Source organism: Herpailurus yagouaroundi, unplaced genomic scaffold, assembly GCF_014898765.1.
Source record: "Herpailurus yagouaroundi ecotype Mexico unplaced genomic scaffold, PumYag 194, whole genome shotgun sequence".
Classification (NCBI taxonomy): domain Eukaryota; kingdom Metazoa; phylum Chordata; class Mammalia; order Carnivora; family Felidae; genus Herpailurus; species Herpailurus yagouaroundi.
In genome coordinates this window covers 1,762,687-1,778,872 of record NW_024412425.1, presented here as the reverse complement: position 1 = coordinate 1,778,872, position 16,186 = coordinate 1,762,687, and the positions used below count along the sequence as shown (strand labels likewise).

Sequence of the window (16,186 nt, the reverse complement as noted above, 5' to 3'; positions counted from 1 at the left end):
AGGAAGGAAGGAAGGAAGGAAGGAAGGAAGGAAGGAAGGAAGGAAGGGAGAGAGAGAGAAAAAATAAAAAGGAAAGAAGGACAATGAGAAAGAAAGGGAGAAAGAAAGAAAGAAAGAAAGGAAGGAAGGAAGGAAGGAAGAAGAGAGTGTTTTTGGCTTCAATAGGTGCACTTGATTTCAGGTACAATTGGATCTAGGTGCTCACTGTAGCTTAAACAGACCCCTCCTTGTGATAGCCTTGGTGATTGCCCCCCTCCATCTAGCAACTGTGGCCTTCTACCCTTTCAGGGGCTCCAGGAAAGAGCATCTCTTTGTTAGTGGTTGCGAGCCAGGACTGTCTCTGATTTGTCCGGCATGGTCACATGCTCAGTTGAACCCACTGCTCTGGCCAGGGGAATACGAGGGCGGGGTTAGACTAATCTATACATCGTGGACAGAGTATGAGCAAGACGGATTTACTCAAAGGTACTGGGCCCTATGCCAGGGGCCCCTCAGACACTGCACGGAATAGCCATTAAGGCCGTGGAAATATGGATGAGGGTCAGGTCCCAGGTCTATAGACATGGGTCTGAGGTTCCGTGCTGGCCCCACACAGGGAGCTGGGTTCGTGTGTTGGCCAACGAGTGCATCAAGAAGCTGTGCCCTGTATATGCCCATAGCAATGGCTCAGAGTACGTCATGGCCCTCACCACTGGCAAGCGGGAAGGCTACGTCCACTTTGGGACCATCACAGGTAAGGGATGGGGCCTCTGGCGGCCCAAGAGACCAGTCCATACCCTGGCATCTGTGAGAATTCCAACCTCTAGCGCTCATCCCTCACCAGGCACCTTCAGGAGGGGTCCCAGGCTGGAGGTTGTCCCCGTGAGTGGGAACGGGTTCATGCATTTATAGGGGTGGGACTTGGGTGTGTTATGTATCTTTCATGACGTGTGTGGCTTCAAAGGACAGAAGCCCAAGCCAAAAATCATCTAGGCATAAAGAATTTGTAGACTTAAATAAGTGAAAAGACTAGAGTCCAACTTCCGGCGTGGCTAGATCCAGGGGCCCCCAGGGTATGTCATCAGGATTCTATCTCTTGGCAAGGTAGCGCAGCACAGCGATTACAGCACAAGTCTGGGGAGAGATCGCTTGAACACACCCGACCCAAGTCACCTGTGGCTTTGGACAGGTGACTTAACCTCTCTTTTTGGTCTCGTTTTCCTCATCTGTAAAATGGGCCTAAGGATTATATTGGCACCTGCCTCATTGGGTTGATGTAAAGATTAAATAAGTTGGCGTGTGTAAAGGTCTTAGAACAGTGTTAGGGACATGGTGGCTGCTCTAAAAGGGTTTATTATTATGAACCCTGAGATTTGGCCTCATTCTCAGGTAGCTACCCCTCTCCTGGGAGCTAAAGATGGTCCCAGGAGCTCGGGGCTCACACGTCCCCGCAGGTGGAGTCACCCCAAAAGAATGAAAGCAGCCTCTCCCATTAGCTCTAGCAGGAATCCAGGGTGCACTCTGATTGGCCCGTTCTGGGTGTGTGCCCGGACCTGAGCCAGTTACTGTGGCCAGAGACAGACCTACTCTGGTAGGTCAGGTGTGAGTAAGGGACAGGTCAGGGTGAGACCTGCCCCCCTGAAATCCCAAGGACTAAAGGGGGCGGAGGCACCGGCACCAGGCCACCCTGGAGACCTGGCGTGGTGGGATGCCGGATGGATGGGCTGGGAAGGGCCTGAGCACCGCCCTGCCCTGCTCCGCAGATGGCCGCGTGTCCTTCGAGTTGCTGCCCCGGCAGCGGTCTGTGTGCGAAGGGTTACAAGGTACCTAGCTCCCAGAGACCTCTGCGGCGGGCGGGTGTGGGGATCAAGGGTGTGGCAGAGCAGGGAAGGGGGGGAGAGGTCTGTGTGAAGAACGGTGTCTTGGGAGGGGTGGAGAGTCACAGGGAGGGGGTGAGGGTTATGGAGACCAGGGAGAGGGGCGGGTCCAGGGCTGCTCTGAGCCGGCCCCCTCCTACCCAGTTATGAACTGCTCCATAATTTGGGCCGTGTTCATTGCTGGAGACTACAATCTACTGCTGCTGGTGCAGATGGAAGACCCCACCACCAGGAAGTATTTCCAGGTGGTCAGCTACGACCTGGGTAATTGGGATGCTGTTGGGGGGCTGAGTGGGAAGGGGCAGAAGCCCAGATTGTGAACCTCCTGCCGGTCTGTGGGATCCGTGCTAAGGCAGACAGCGGGGCCTGGGTAAGGGGTTAGTGGTGGAGAACTGACCTGGTGGGATGGAGAAACAGAGGAAACCAATGTGACTGGAACAGAGGGAGACTAGGGAGGGCGGGAGATTGGAGACAGGAGCAGAAGTCAAATCTGAAAGGGCCCAGTGGCTCACAATAAGGAGATGTAATTTTATTTTACCTGAACAGAGAATAGGGCTGCCAGGTACAGTTGTGCAGGCTGCACACTGTACTCTCCAGCCAAGAAGTCAGAGGAGGCAAGTCCTGTGCCCTGACATAGGCATTTAAAGAAGCCCTAAGGGCTAACAGCCCCAGATGAGAAGCCACTGGAGGGCTTTTGGGAGGGGGTGGGAGGCTGGTGACTTGCCCAGTTTCAGGTTTTGAAAGCTCAGAGCCTCAGGAGGTTTTGCCGTGTTCTCCCCCGGTTGTAGTCGGTAATCACCTGGCCATCCTCTACACCATCCCGGAATTCATCCCTGACGGTAGGAGGGGAAGGCAGGGGGGCCTGAAAAGTGGATGAGGGCCAGGAGGGACCTGGATGGCCCTCCCCTCACTGCTGTGTCCACTCTGCCTCTCCCCCGGCCAGCTAGGGGCCTGGAGTTTCTGATGCTCCTAGGGACAGAGACTCATACCACCTTCCTGATGGTACCCAAGGGCATGTTCTACAACCAGTATAGCAACCTGCTGTATATCTGGGGCAACTTCCTCCTGCAGAGGTATGAGGCCAGACGTATTCTGCCTTCTCAGCCCCATTAGGGCGGGGGTCCTTTCTGAAGCCATCAAGTTGTCAGAGCATGCCTAAATTCAGAAGTTACCGGGATTGGGATGGGAGACACACGGGCTGCGGGGGTGGTTAGGGCTAGGATGGGGAAGCTGATATTTTAAAGACTTGAGAGGCCTTTCTTAAATGAAACCTGATGTTAAGGACCCAAGCTGTGTGAAAGGCACTGTCTGGGGGAAAGGTTCGGACACGTTGCACCCCTCAGGAACTTAGGGGCTGTTGGCAAACCGCTGGATGGGCCAAATGCTCCTGTCTCCAGATGGGCGGGTCACCCAGAGGCTTGGGAGCAGGACCTGGAATCCCAGGCTTCCTTGCGTGTTCTCCTGAGGCTGGCAGAGAGCTGAGTAAACAGTTCTTGGGTCATGTTAGGCCTGGAGTTGGGGGAAGCAGATACCCTCCAGGGGCCTCGCCTGGGTGTCCTTCGCTCCCGTCTCTGCCCCCGCAGCTATAACTATGAAAACTTCATCTACTTGGCGGACTTCCCCAAGGAGCAGTCCATTAAGTACCTGGTCAACTCGTTCCGTGGGGACATGGCTATTGTCACAGAGACTGAGGAGGTGGGGTACCCTGCTCCTCTCCCCAAACCCCAGCGGTCTCCCTTCTCCCTCTGTCAGGGGAAAAGGGTTCAGGGGAGGAAGTGTCCTCAGGGATCCCGCGGAAGGGCAGCGGAGGACCCTGGAACTCAAAGAGAAGTGGTGTTTTCTTCCAAAGTCTTTCAGCAGAGTTAAAGACCCAGAGTCCTGATCTGATTTCCACAGAGGGCCCTCTTTCTTTCCATCATGTGGTTCATTTCATAAATATTGAGTGCTCACTGTATGCCTGACCCAGCGCCAAGGATACAGTGGTGACTGGGTCAGCCGTGGACTTGCCCTCAAGGGTCACAGGCCAACTGGGAAGACAGAGTGTTTCCCAGAAAGTAACGATTCAGGGGAGGCAGGGCTGCAGTGGGGAAGATAGTATCTCAGGACAGATGTTCAGAAAGGGGGTGGGGCCCAGCTTCCAATTCAATCTGTGTGTGTGTGTGTGTGTGTGTGTGTGTGTGTGTGTGTACACCTAGGAGGGCTTCAAAGAGGAGGCTGCGTGGAGGAGGGAATCCTTAAGGTTGGACGGACTCCTCCAGGCTGAGTCTCAGAAGGGGATGAGGTCTAGAGTCAAATGTGTTGGGGGGGGGGCCCCCCATCAGTGCGGAGATGGGAAACTGAGGCCAAGGGGATGGTGGGTCCCTGGAGGGTGCAGAATGAGGAGAAAATAGGGCTTGCCCCTAGGAACCCTGGCCTGCAGGGGTGTATACATTAGAAATGCTTCAGTTTCAAGTCACAGCCACTCCAGCCAACGAAACGTTGGAGACAGTTATGGCGAGCAGGGGCTGGAAGCAGGGGTGGCTGGGTTGTGGGAAGTCGAGATGGCATTATAGAGAGAAGGTATGCGAGCTTACCTGGCCTCACCCCCAGAGAATGGGGCCACCACGCTGGGCGGAGAGGTGGGGCCAGAGGTCCCCGCGGCCCTCACACGTACCCACCTGGCTGTCGCACCCCAGATCTGGTACCTCCTGGAAGGCAGCTACCGGATGTACAAGCTGTTCCCATCCAGGGGCTGGGAGGTGCACATCAACCTACAGGTGATGCACCAGTCCTCCGTCTACACTCCCAATGAGACCATGGTCACCCTCTTCTACGAAGACACCAAGCTGTACCAGGTGCCAGGTGGGGGGGGGGGGTCACGTGGGAACATGGGGGAGCCTCAGGGCAGCTGGCTGACACCAGCTTACCCGGCCCTGCCTTCCTGCCGCAGCTAGTGTATCTGATGAAAAACCAGCAGGGCCAGCTTGTCAAGAGGCATGTGCCCGTGGAGCAGCTCTTGATGTACCAGCAGCTCAGTAATCACTACTTCTTTGAGCGGCAAGGGTGAGAAGATACTGGACCACAGAGCTGGGTGTGGCCCACACAAAGCCCCTATTCCAGGAGAGAGAGGGAGCCACCCCCAGGGCTGTGATGGGGGAGCTTAGGGTCTCTGGAGGCTCCAAGGAGGGGCCTGACTGAGACTGAGGGCGGTGGGAGCATCAGGGAGAGCTTCAAGGAGGAAGAGGTACAGGAGCTGTGAGCTAGAGGGTGAGAAAGAGTTAGCCAGGGGACAACATGGAGAAGGGGTTCCAGGCAGGAGGGGCCATATGTGCAAAGGCCCTGAGGAGGAAAGGTTGGGCGTTCAAGACTGAGAGAAAGTACAGTGCAGACAGAGTGCGGTGCTGGTGGCAGGGTGGACAAGGTGAGCCTGGTGGTCACAGGGAGGGTCCTGGGGAGCCCTGATGGCACTAAAAGGAGGGACTGCATGGCCAGATGCAACTGCATTCAATAATGATCTATCTGGTCACCTGAGAGGAGCCCGGGAGGCAGCTGGGAAAGGGGTCAGGGAGAAAGGAGGTGGAAGAAGGCTTGAGTTGGGAATGGGGAGGAGGTCTAGGAGAAGGTCCAGAACGCCCCGCCTGAGGGACCCAGGGACGTCCCGGAGAATCTGTCCAGGGGCACCGGGGGCGGAGGCTGAGCAGGAGGGTCAGGGCTGGATTAGACCCGGATGGCAGCGCAGCGATGGGAGGCGGACCTGGGGGGCTCGCGGAAAAGTCAGCCGCCCCCCCCCCGGCCCCCCCCCCCCCCCCGCCACCCAGGAGCCACCTGACGCTCTCCTTCACCAACTTCTGTCCGTTCTCGGTGATGCGCCTGCGGGACCTGCCCAACCCGCAAGTCTACTCGCGCCAGGAGCGCTACCAGGCGCGTCCGCCGCGCGTCGTGGAGCCCTCGGGCTTCCACAGCGAGAACTCGCTCGCAGTCTACCAGGGGCTCGTCTATTACCTGCTTTGTCTGCACTCCGAGCACCACAAGGTGGACGCCTGGCGGGGGCCGGGTCTGGTCCGAGGCGGGGTGAGGAGGCTTAGAAAGCGAGGGCTGCCTGGCTGGAGAGGCCGGAACCGCCTGGGGGAGTCTGAGGCTAAGGGGGCAGGGGGAGCGGGCGAGCAGGGCCTCGGAGAGGTGGCTCTAGGAGTGTGGCTGCGGCGTTGGACGTAGGGCTCGGGGGGGCAGGCCAGGGGGCTGTGAGCTTCGGCTTTGGGTTAGCCGCCGGCATGCCGCCTGCCTGGGGACCGCTGCCCCCGCTCACGGTGCCGGTCGTCCCCGCAGCCGTACGCCGACCCGGTGCACGACTCCACCTGGCGCTGGTCGAACAAGAAACAGGACCAGGTGCGTGGAGAGGGCTGGGAGTCGGGGGGGGGGGGGGAGCGGTGTCCGCCGTCCGGGTCTGATTTTGCCCCACATCTGGTCCTCCAGGATTACTACTTCTATCTGGCGAGCAACTCGCAGAGCCCGGGGAACGTGTACATTGACATGGCCAGCTACGAGAAGATCTACGACCTCAAGGCCGACTACGAGCTGCCCGAGCGCATCTTCCTGGACAAGGGCACCAGCTACGTCTTCTCCGTCTTCCTGAGGGTCGGGGGGCAGTCGCTGGAGTTCACACCCGAGCGCGGTCTGTGGCGGAGGCCGGAGCGGAGCTCGAGGGGCGGGGTCTGCGAGCCCAGGGGGCGGGGTCTGGGGGCGGGGCGGGGCCCTAACCCCTCCCGGTGCTTGCAGTGCTCACCTCCGAAGAGCTGAAGAGCACAGTGGATCTGGGCGTGGTGCTGGCCGACCCGGGCTGCATTGAGGCGGTGGTGAGACAGAAGTTCCTCATTAACCGCAACTCGGTGCTTTTCCGGGTGAGACTACGCGGGGAGGGCGTGCCGAGGTGGGGGCGGAGCGACCGGCGCCGGGCACCTTTCGAACCTTCCCCGGGTCCTCAGGCAGGGTTGTTGACGCCTTCGTTTCTGCCCCCAACCCCAGGTTACGCTCAGTGATAAAAGGTCTTGCTTTGACCAGGGCCTTAGTGGACATCACCTCTTGGAGACCTCCATGTTGCTCAAGGTTCGGTCCAAGTCTGGAGGGGAGGGATACGGGAGGAGGGAAAAGACCGAGCCCGCGGGGCCCACCATCATCCGGCTCTTACCCACAGGTGGCGGGCGCGGTCGGACATTGCTTCCAGAACACACACCAGGGACCCCGCATGCAAGTATTGGACTTTGGGAGTACTGGGCCCTGTGCTAGGAGGGAAGGGATTGGGTCGAGACCCAACAGGACTGATTCTGAGTCTCCCCTGGGAAATCCCACTAATGCATTCATAATTTCTTCCTTTTCGTTCATTCAGCCACCCACACATCCACTCACTCTTTTCATCCACTCATGTTTGCAGAAAGGGCTGCCTTTGTGGTTGTATAGATTGCACCCAGGCTTGTATGTTCCTTCTAATATTTTTCTGCAGGGGGCAATAAAGCATCTGCAACACAGGACTTTTGTTCCCAAATGGCACAAAGGAGTCATGTGAGCCAACTTGGCCCTTCTTTCACATGTGACTCTTCATTTCCCCGCTCACACGTGCGTTCTTCACTCCATGGGGTCCTTAGTGCCTCGCTTGCTCACACATGCAGTGTCCCTTTTGCACAGAGACAGACACTGAGTAACCCAAGGAGCTAGTAAGTGGTAAAGGAGGGACTTCACCCAGATGCTTGTTCTCACCCACTTCCTTGCCCACTCACCAGCAGACAGACTTGCTGCTTCTCCCTCCTGGCTTGGTATATGGCCCAGAACAGTAAAATGGGGGTTGTAGGGGTGCCTGGGTGGCCCAGCCAGTTACGCATCCAACTCTTTTTTATTTTACTTTTTTTAATGTTTATTATTTGAGAGAGAGAGAGACAGACAGAGCATGGGCAGGGGAGGGGCAGAGAGAGAGGGAGACCCAGAATCTGAAGCAGGCTCCAGGCGCTGAGCTGCCAGCACAGAGCCCAACGTGGGGCTCGAACCCACAGACCATGAGATCATGACCTGAGCATCCAACTCTTGATTGCCGCTCAGGTCAGGACTCACAGTTTGTGAGTTTGAGCCCCACCTCAGGCTCCGTGCTGACAGCTCAGAGCTTACTTGGGATTCTCTCTCTCCTTCTCTCTCTGCCCCTGCCCTGCTCATGCTCTCTCTCTCTCTCAAAATAAAGAAATAAACTTTAAAAAATTTAATAATGAAAAAAAGGTTGTAATAGCCCCCAACTCCTTTGCAGGCAGGGAGGAGTGGCTGACCTCAGCATCCAATAAGCGTATCCTGATATCCTTAGTGATATCCATTATTTTCCTCTTTATCATAACCCCAGAAGGTCAAAGTTAAGGTCCTTATTTTTGACCCAACAGATTCCTTCTGGGAATCTAATCTGTAACATACTGTTACAGCAAAAGGTTGGAAACAACCTAAATGTCCACTAATAGGGAAGTGGTTAAATAAATCAGGGTGCATCCATGCAATGGAAAACTATGCAGCTGTAAAAAAAAAGTTGGGGGGCAGGGGAACAAAGATCTCCATATACTGATATGGAATAGTCTCCAAAACATATTTTATTCTTTTTTTATATTTTATTTATTTTTGAGAGAGAGAGAGAGAGACAGCGAGCACAAGCAGGGGAGGGGCAGAGAGTGGGGGGACAGAGGATCCGAAGCGTTCTTTGCTAACAGCAGTGAGCTGGATGCGGGGCTCGAACTCACACAACCATGAGATCGTGACCTGAACTGAAGTCCGATGCTCAACCAACTGAGCCACCCAGCCACCCCAAAGTGTTTTTAGTCTTAAGAGAAAAAAGCAGGGTACAGAACAGTTTGTATAAACTGGAAGAGGTTAATTGAGAGCATATATTCACACTGGCTTTTATTTGCATGAAGAAAGTGGGAAAATAAATGAGAAAGTCCTTATAGTGGTTTGCTCCCCTGGGGATGGAGGGGAGGCAGGACAGTTGGGGCACAGGAATGGAAGTGAAACTTTTCACTGTGTGTGTGTGTGTCCATGTGACCATGTTACCCATCTAAAAAGTAAAGTTTAAAGAAAACCTATCAGTACTTTTTTTAACAGAATATTTATTATTTATTTTGAGAGAGAGAGAGAGAGAGGGAGAGAGAGAGAATCCCAAGCAGGCTTTGCGCTATCAGCATGGAGCCCAATGAGGGGCTCGAACTCATTAACCATGAGGTCATGAGCTGAGCCAAAACCAAGAGTCAGCAGCTTTCAACCTACTGAGCCAGCCAGGCCCTCCAGAGGGTGTGTGTTTGGAAGTCTCGGAGCCTCTCTCTGGTTCCCAATGCTGGGGAAAAAAAATGGAGACTGAAGGTAATTGATGAACCGTGGGTCCCTGATCTGTAAATATGTTGGATGAAGGAAAGAACAAATTAATTTGCACATAATAGGTGCTCAATCGGGGCACCTGGGCGGCCCAGTCGGGTAAGCATCCGATTTCGGCTCAGGTCATGATCTCAGGTCATGATCTCACGGCTCATGAGTTCGAGCCCCGCGTGGGGCTCTGTGCTGACGGCCCAGAGCCCGGAGCCTGCTTCGGGTTCTGTGTCTCCCTCTCTCTCTGCCCCTCCCCCACTCGTGCTCTGTCTCTCTCTCTCTCTCAAAAATAAATAAACATAAAAAAATAGGTGCTCAATCAAATTTGGCTGGATGAATAAAGGCTGGGAGCATCTCTCAGCAGGCCCCAGAGATGGGCCTCCCTCCATGGGGGAACAGGCTGGCGTCAAGGGGGTAGACCCGGAATAGATTTCACTTGGTGCACACAGAGCTTATGCATTCCTTCCACTGGTGCTGGCTGAGTGCCCACCACATGCCAGCATTGTTTTAGGTGCTGGAATTAGAGCCGTGAACAACAGAATTCCCGGCGTCGTGAAGCTCGTGTTCTGGTGAGGGAAAGTGTATTTGTTTCCTGGCGCAGCCGTAACAAATCACCACAAGTTGGAGGGCTTATTCCGTCCCAGTTCTGGAGGCCGGAAGTGTGAAATGAGGGTTGGTTTCCTCTGGAGGTTCCAAGGGAGTCCCTGTTTGCATGGCCTCTCTCCTGGCTTCTGGTGGCTGTTGGCAATCCTTGGCTTCTGGATACATCACTTCCCTCTCTGCCTCTGTCTTCACAAGGCATTTTCCTTGTGTGCCTGCATCCAAATTTCCTTCTTCTTCTTCTTCTTTTTTTTTTTTAACTTTTTGAAAAAGTTTATTCATTTCTTTTGAGAGCGAGAGAGAGAGAGAGTGTGTGTGTGTGTGTGTGTGTGTGTGTGTGTGTGCGCGTGCACGTGCGTGGGAGGGGCAAAAGTCAAGGGAGAGAGAGAACCCCAAGCAGCTTCCCCACTGTCAGGGCAGAGTCCAACGTGGAGCTCGAGCTCACGAACCGAGAGATCGTGACTTGAGCTGAGATCAAGAGTTGGAGGCTTAACTGACTGAGCCACCCAGGCGCCCCTAAATTTCCCTCTTCTTATAAGGATGCTGATCTTTGGATTAGGGCCCAGCCTAATCTGATGTAACCTCATTTTAACTGGATTACACCTGTAAAGACCCTATCCCAAATTAGGCCACTCCGGCAAGCACCAGATCAGGAGTTCAACATATCTTTTTGGGACACACAGTTCAACCCACAGCAGAAAGCCAGACAATAAGGAAGAGAAACAAAAGATGTTGTGTGTCAGAGGTGATGAATGGTTAGGGGGGAACAAGCAGGCAGGGAGCATGGGGGAGATTAGCATTTTGGGCGTCTGGATGGTATAAGGGTAAGAGAGAGAGAGAGAGGTTTCTAGGACAAGATTTTAGCCTGAACATGGAGGGATGAGGTACCATTAACAAAGATGGGTTGTGGATAAACTGAATCTGAGATGCCCATTAGACCTCCCAGTGAGTGAGTGGCTGAGAGCGGTAAAATCTTGGGCCCAGGCCTAGCATGGGAAGTGCTGCTTCCTTTATGGCCACCAACCCCTCTCCAGTCACTGTCAAGCCCAGGCCACAGTCTTTGGATGCCCATGTCCCTTTGGCGCTTGGATAGAACCCTTGGACCCTACCCCCGAAATGGGCCAGAGGCTGTTCATTCTGAAGACAACGTCATAGGAATTCCCTGACCCCTGACCCCTATCCTGGGCTCCGCTTCCCTCATATATCCCAGGCTCCTCCCCGTTCTCTTTTATGAGAATTCAGGCCCAACCTGAGCCCGGTGCAGTCCGCCTAGGGGTCGGCCGCTCCACAGGTATGGGTGTTAGTGGTTTTGCGCGTCTTTTGCTGGAGGCAGCCGGAACCAACCTGTCTCAGTTCCCATTCCATCTCTACCATCACAGGCCTAGCTTTGGGTGAGGAATAAATGGCTTGACCTCTCTGTGCCTCACTTTTGCCATCTCTGAAATGGAGATATTAATACTCCACCATGCCAGGCTTGTTTTGAGGGTTGAATTTGAGTTCGAAGTGCTGGGAACATCACCCGGTGCCTTGTACACAGTAAGACCTACATGAACTTTTGCAGTTATTAGACTATTGTTTTAATAATAATAACGATCAGATGGCAATGGTGAGGGTGAGCCTGGCAGGAAGTGGTCCTGTTGGGGGGGAAGGGTGTCCTCCCCGTCCAGCTCCCCCCCCCACCGGACCCCCTCCCCAGGGCCGTTCTGCTCCCACTTAGGGCAACTTGATGGTCCCAGTGCTTATCGGCTGCCCTCCGGGCAAGCGCCTGGCCTTCGACATCACCTACACCCTGCAGTACAATCGTCTGCAGAACAAACACTACTTTGACTGCGTGAGGGTGGACCCCGAGATGCCCTGCTTCCTCTTCCGTGATGGTGCGTGTCCAGTCCCCTCGCCTCATTTGTTCACTGTCCTCTGTCCCCAGCACTCGGCCGCCTTCCCTCACCGCTTGCTCACCTCCTCACTCCTCCTCCGCTCCTCCCCTTGGTCCTCTCCTCTCTCCTTCCTCCCCTCCATCCTGCACTTCTCCGGCCAAAAGCTAATTTCTTCGCCTCCTGGTCTCCCTCCGACCCCACAGTCTTCTACCCTTTCTTCTTGATCCAAGACTTGGTGACGGGAGATTCGGGCAGTTTTCAGGGCAGGTAAAGACATAGCCAAGCCAGCGACTGACGGGCGTTGTGGGGGGGGGGGGGGTTGTGTGTGTGGGAGTGGGTAGGGGGACAGAGTGCCGGCTGGATGGTAGAGGTGACGCAGGACTCCGGACACAGAAGCCAGTCCCCGCACCTCTTGATCTGGCAGCTATGTGCTGAAGGTGGTAGGCGGCGGGCCCACCCTGGACACCATCAGGGAATACAGCGAGGAGGAGATTTACCGCTTCAACAGCCCCTTGGACAAGTAATTCCTGTGGGCCGGGGCCCTCCTCCTGCAGACCTCTCTTGCTTCCCAGCCCCAGACCTCACCCTTGCTGCAAGCACCACCTACCTCGGTGTCTGGGGCCCTGCCCCAGGAGCAGGCTCCTACGCTTGCCCCGCCCACCCCACTTCGTGAGGCCCCGCCCCCCTGAGGCTCCCCCTACCCCTTCCCTCCACCGCTTACAGAGCCAGCCTCTCTCTGCACCTGCGGGGAGACGGGGCTCCCCTCTCCCCGCCCCCCTCCCCAACTAAGGTTACACGGTCCTGCACAGGACTCACAGCCTCATCTGGACCACCAAGAACACAACGACCACCAAGGACTCGGCCTTTAACATCATGTCCCATCAGAGCTTGGGCATCGAGTGAGTCCACGGCCTGGCTGCTGGTCCCTTTATCCCCCACCTGCCCAGAATCTGCCTGGGCTGTGCATCCCTTCTGCCTCTGGGAGATCTTTTGAGGCTCAAGCCCGGCTGACCGTCTTCGTGTTCCTCAAATGGGGCTGACTGTCTGCAGTGCTGGGCCCTCTTACTCTTTCTTTAGGCCTTAGTTCAGATGTCCCTTCATGGGAGGTGGGGGGGCTTTTCTGACCATTCTGAATGGGGTGTTGGCTCCCACGTCCTCCCGTATTTCCCCCTTCTCACCCTCACGTCTCTGCTTGTGCCTGCCCCATCTGAACCTGACCCCTCTCGGCTGTCACTGTCTCTGGTGTGGTCTGTCTCCCTCATAGGTCCAGGTCCTGATAAGACTAAACAGTATTTGTTGAATGAGACAATGAGCAAATTCATTCATTCAGCCATGGTAGGCATGTATTGGGATTTGAATGGCGGTCATGATGAATGAGGAAAACAATGGAGGGACAGATTAGTATATAGGGACTCAACAACGATTTTTTTTTCCAACGTTTATTTATTTTTGGGACAGAGAGAGACAGAGCATGAACGGGGGAGGGGCAGAGAGAGAGGGAGACACAGAATGGGAAACAGGCTCCAGGCTCTGAGCCATCAGCCCAGAGCCCGACGCGGGGCTCGAACTCACGGACCGCGAGATCGTGACCTGGCTGAAGTCGGGCGCTTAACCGACTGCGCCACCCAGGCGCCCCTCAACAACGATTTTTGATTCAGTGAAAGGAAGAAAATGGTGCCATGAGCAAATCAGGGAAGCGAATGAATGAGTGGAGCAACGACTTTCCCCTAGTCAGTATTCAACTTGCATTTATCGAATAAATGAATAAAGGAAAGAATAAATGCACGGAGAAGTGACTTTGTGCCCAGTAGGCACTCAAGGTATATCTGTGGGATGAAGGAATGAGAGCAGCAAGGAATAAACGAGGACTTGGCACATGATAGATACGCAATCCATACACTAATGGAGGAATCACAGATGGAGACGTTAAGACAGGAGGAAATGAGTGAGTCAACAGCCTGTCACGTGGTAGGCACGGAGTCAGTCTTATTGGATGAACGAATGAAGGAGCGAATCAAGGAAGAAGGAATGAGGTCGCACCTCTCTGGTGCTCACCCAGAGTTTGTGGGCTGGAGGGAGGAATCAGAGGTTGGCCTGTGCTAAGCATGATTTGTGTCGCATGTTGCCTGAACTCGGGTCCCCAGGTGGCTGTGTCTGGAGAACTCCCCATGCTATGACACCATTCCCCATACCATCTTCGCCCCTGAGTTCTTCTTCAAGGTGCTGGTGAGCAACAGGTGAGCCAGGCTTGTGTCCCAGCGAGACTTGGGGGCTTCCTATGGGGTGCCCGACTCCTGCCCCAGGCCTGAACCCCATGCCCCCTCAGAGGCGTGGACAAGAGCACATACTGTGACTACCAGCTCATCTTCCTGCTGCACATCCACGGTCTGCCACTCAGTGCCAAGCGGGCCTTCTTCATCCTCATGGTGAGTGGCTGCGCAGAGCTGCCCTGCTGGGGGAATGGGGCTCTGAGGCAGCCCAGCCAAGCCTGTCGTGCGGCGTCTGCAGGTGTCATCCAGCGTGTTCATCGGTCTGGTGACCCTCTACATCGTCTTCTGCCTCCTGTTGCCTGTTATGGTGAAGGCCTGGAACAGCCTCCGCTGGAAGATCAACAACATCATCATGTCAGAGTCCTACTACACCTACACTTCCCCTTCTAGAAATTGCAGTGGGACATCTGAGACCAGATCCACGGTCAGCTCCAGAGTTGGCTCCAGTGACAGTTCCAAAGTGGCAGAGGCGAACCAGCGTGCACCTGAGCAAACCTGGAAGAAGAAGCCGTTGGTTACCTGAGCCACTTGCCTGCCCCCATCTCCACCCGTGCTCTTCCCTCACTTCCTGGGCCACCTTGGAAATGCATCTATCACCCATCCCAGGCCCTTTTTTGTTTTGCGTCAATTTTCACTTCTTCAGACCTAAATCCTCGTTTCAGGATTAGCCGTGGGCCCTTGTAAGGACTCACGTTCAGTTAGTTTGTACCACACAGCCATATAGGTCATTAAAGTCAAAATCCTTCTGGGCCACCTGGTAAATAGCAGCTTGTGTGTGTTCCTGTCGACTCCGCCCCTCCTCGGGAGGCCTGCAACCTCCCTACTCTCCAGCAAGGTCTTCTGTGACCCAGGCGTGTTGCTATGGCTTGCAGTGTGTTCTGATTGTTCAGTGCCCAGGTTTAGTGCTGGTCATTAAATCTTTTGAATTCCAATGTCTATTTAGTGTCTAGCTTAAGGAGGGCACTCTGGAGAGGTTAGGATTTTTTATTTAGTTGCAAGTAGCAAAAATTTCACTCAGATGGCCTACATAGAAATGGTAATTTATGGGTTTTAATATAGGTTTCAGGTCAGTTTGATGTCAGTTCAATGTCTATAGGACTCTGGTTCCATTTCTCTGTAGCTTTCCCTGACCTTCCCTTCTCTGAGTATGGTCTCTAACCTCAGGCTCGCCCCCCCTCACAGTCTGAGGCTGCACATCTGCATATTTTATTGTCCAGAGGAAGAAGAGGGTGGAGCCCAACATTCCTAGGCAAGTCCCAGTCAGTCACTCAGATTGGATGGGGGTGGGTCCTGAGCTTACCACTTTACTACTCATGCTGCCAGAGGTTTAAGCCAATTGGAGCCCACCCCAGGAGCTGAGGGCAGTCCCACCCTAACCTCTTGATTAAGTGTGAGGAAGGACAGTCCTTGTAAGGAAAATGCGCTATCAGGAAGGGAAAAGACCAAAAGGCAAAACACCGAAAGCCAAAAAACCCAAGAAAACAACTGCACCTTGTACTCTACCCCCTGTCCACCTAACAAGCTCAACATCAGCTTCCCCAGAGATCTTGGGTGAAGTGACTATGGAGGCTCTCTGACCATACCCCTCCACTCCCCTGTCTGGGAGTAGAGGCCCAGGGGACGCATACTCTGAGGGGCATTAGGGCAGACAGCTGGACCAGCTTGTCCGTGATGAGACAGCATAGCTCCAAAGCAGGCAAGGCCACTGAGGTCATGTTTTGGAGCTTGGAAATTATCAGGGGAGTACTCAGAGCTGAAAGGCCAAAGGATATGGTTAGATGTAGAAAGATACTCCTGTAGAGGACAGCTCAGACTGGAGCAGAGATCCCAGGGAGGCAGTAGTCCAGAGACCTGGGCAGAAGAGGATGGGGCCAGACCAAAGCCTGGTGTAGGGTGGTGAGGAGGCGGCAGGTGGGAGAGATGCCCAGAAACCCCAGTGAGCAGGCCATTGGGCTAGAGGGCCACGAAGGAAGTGGGAGCAAAGGAGGCATTTAAGAAAAGGTCCAGGGCTCTGCCCTCAGGACTGAGGGATAAAAAGGCTGTCCCTGAGATGGAGACCAGGGAGAAGGAGCTGCTTTGGGGGACAGACTGAGGCCTTTGGGGTCATGGCCAGTATGGAAGGGCTGAGAGGCTTCTGGAGGACGCCATCCAAAAGGCTGCAGGAATTTCAGATTTGGGGCTCAAGAGGGAGGTCAGGGATGGTCAAGCAGTATAGCACAATAGCAGT

At 54.7% G+C, this 16,186-nt stretch overlaps 1 protein-coding gene across 2 annotated transcripts in view; it reads left to right on the top strand.

Annotated features, from left to right (window-relative positions):
• Positions 1-14,721, top strand: part of CATSPERG (catsper channel auxiliary subunit gamma) — a 26,185-nt gene extending 11,464 nt beyond the window's left edge. Inside the window, exons 9-29 of one of the 2 annotated variants that reach the window (XM_040445980.1) lie at positions 596-733; positions 1,743-1,802; positions 2,001-2,120; positions 2,585-2,695; positions 2,800-2,929; positions 3,440-3,551; positions 4,532-4,690; positions 4,786-4,898; positions 5,654-5,906; positions 6,162-6,221; positions 6,309-6,507; positions 6,612-6,733; positions 6,858-6,938; positions 7,027-7,083; positions 11,533-11,689; positions 11,893-11,956; positions 12,114-12,209; positions 12,499-12,588; positions 13,834-13,926; positions 14,016-14,115; positions 14,198-14,721. In XM_040445980.1, the coding sequence (XP_040301914.1) occupies positions 596-733; positions 1,743-1,802; positions 2,001-2,120; positions 2,585-2,695; positions 2,800-2,929; positions 3,440-3,551; positions 4,532-4,690; positions 4,786-4,898; positions 5,654-5,906; positions 6,162-6,221; positions 6,309-6,507; positions 6,612-6,733; positions 6,858-6,938; positions 7,027-7,083; positions 11,533-11,689; positions 11,893-11,956; positions 12,114-12,209; positions 12,499-12,588; positions 13,834-13,926; positions 14,016-14,115; positions 14,198-14,482 (2,600 nt within the window). In that variant the 3' untranslated portion in view covers positions 14,483-14,721. The remainder of the gene's footprint in view (positions 1-595; positions 734-1,742; positions 1,803-2,000; positions 2,121-2,584; positions 2,696-2,799; positions 2,930-3,439; positions 3,552-4,531; positions 4,691-4,785; positions 4,899-5,653; positions 5,907-6,161; positions 6,222-6,308; positions 6,508-6,611; positions 6,734-6,857; positions 6,939-7,026; positions 7,084-11,532; positions 11,690-11,892; positions 11,957-12,113; positions 12,210-12,498; positions 12,589-13,833; positions 13,927-14,015; positions 14,116-14,197) is intronic. The other variant, XM_040445978.1, reaches the window with a different exon arrangement.
• Positions 14,722-16,186: the final 1,465 nt, after the last annotated feature.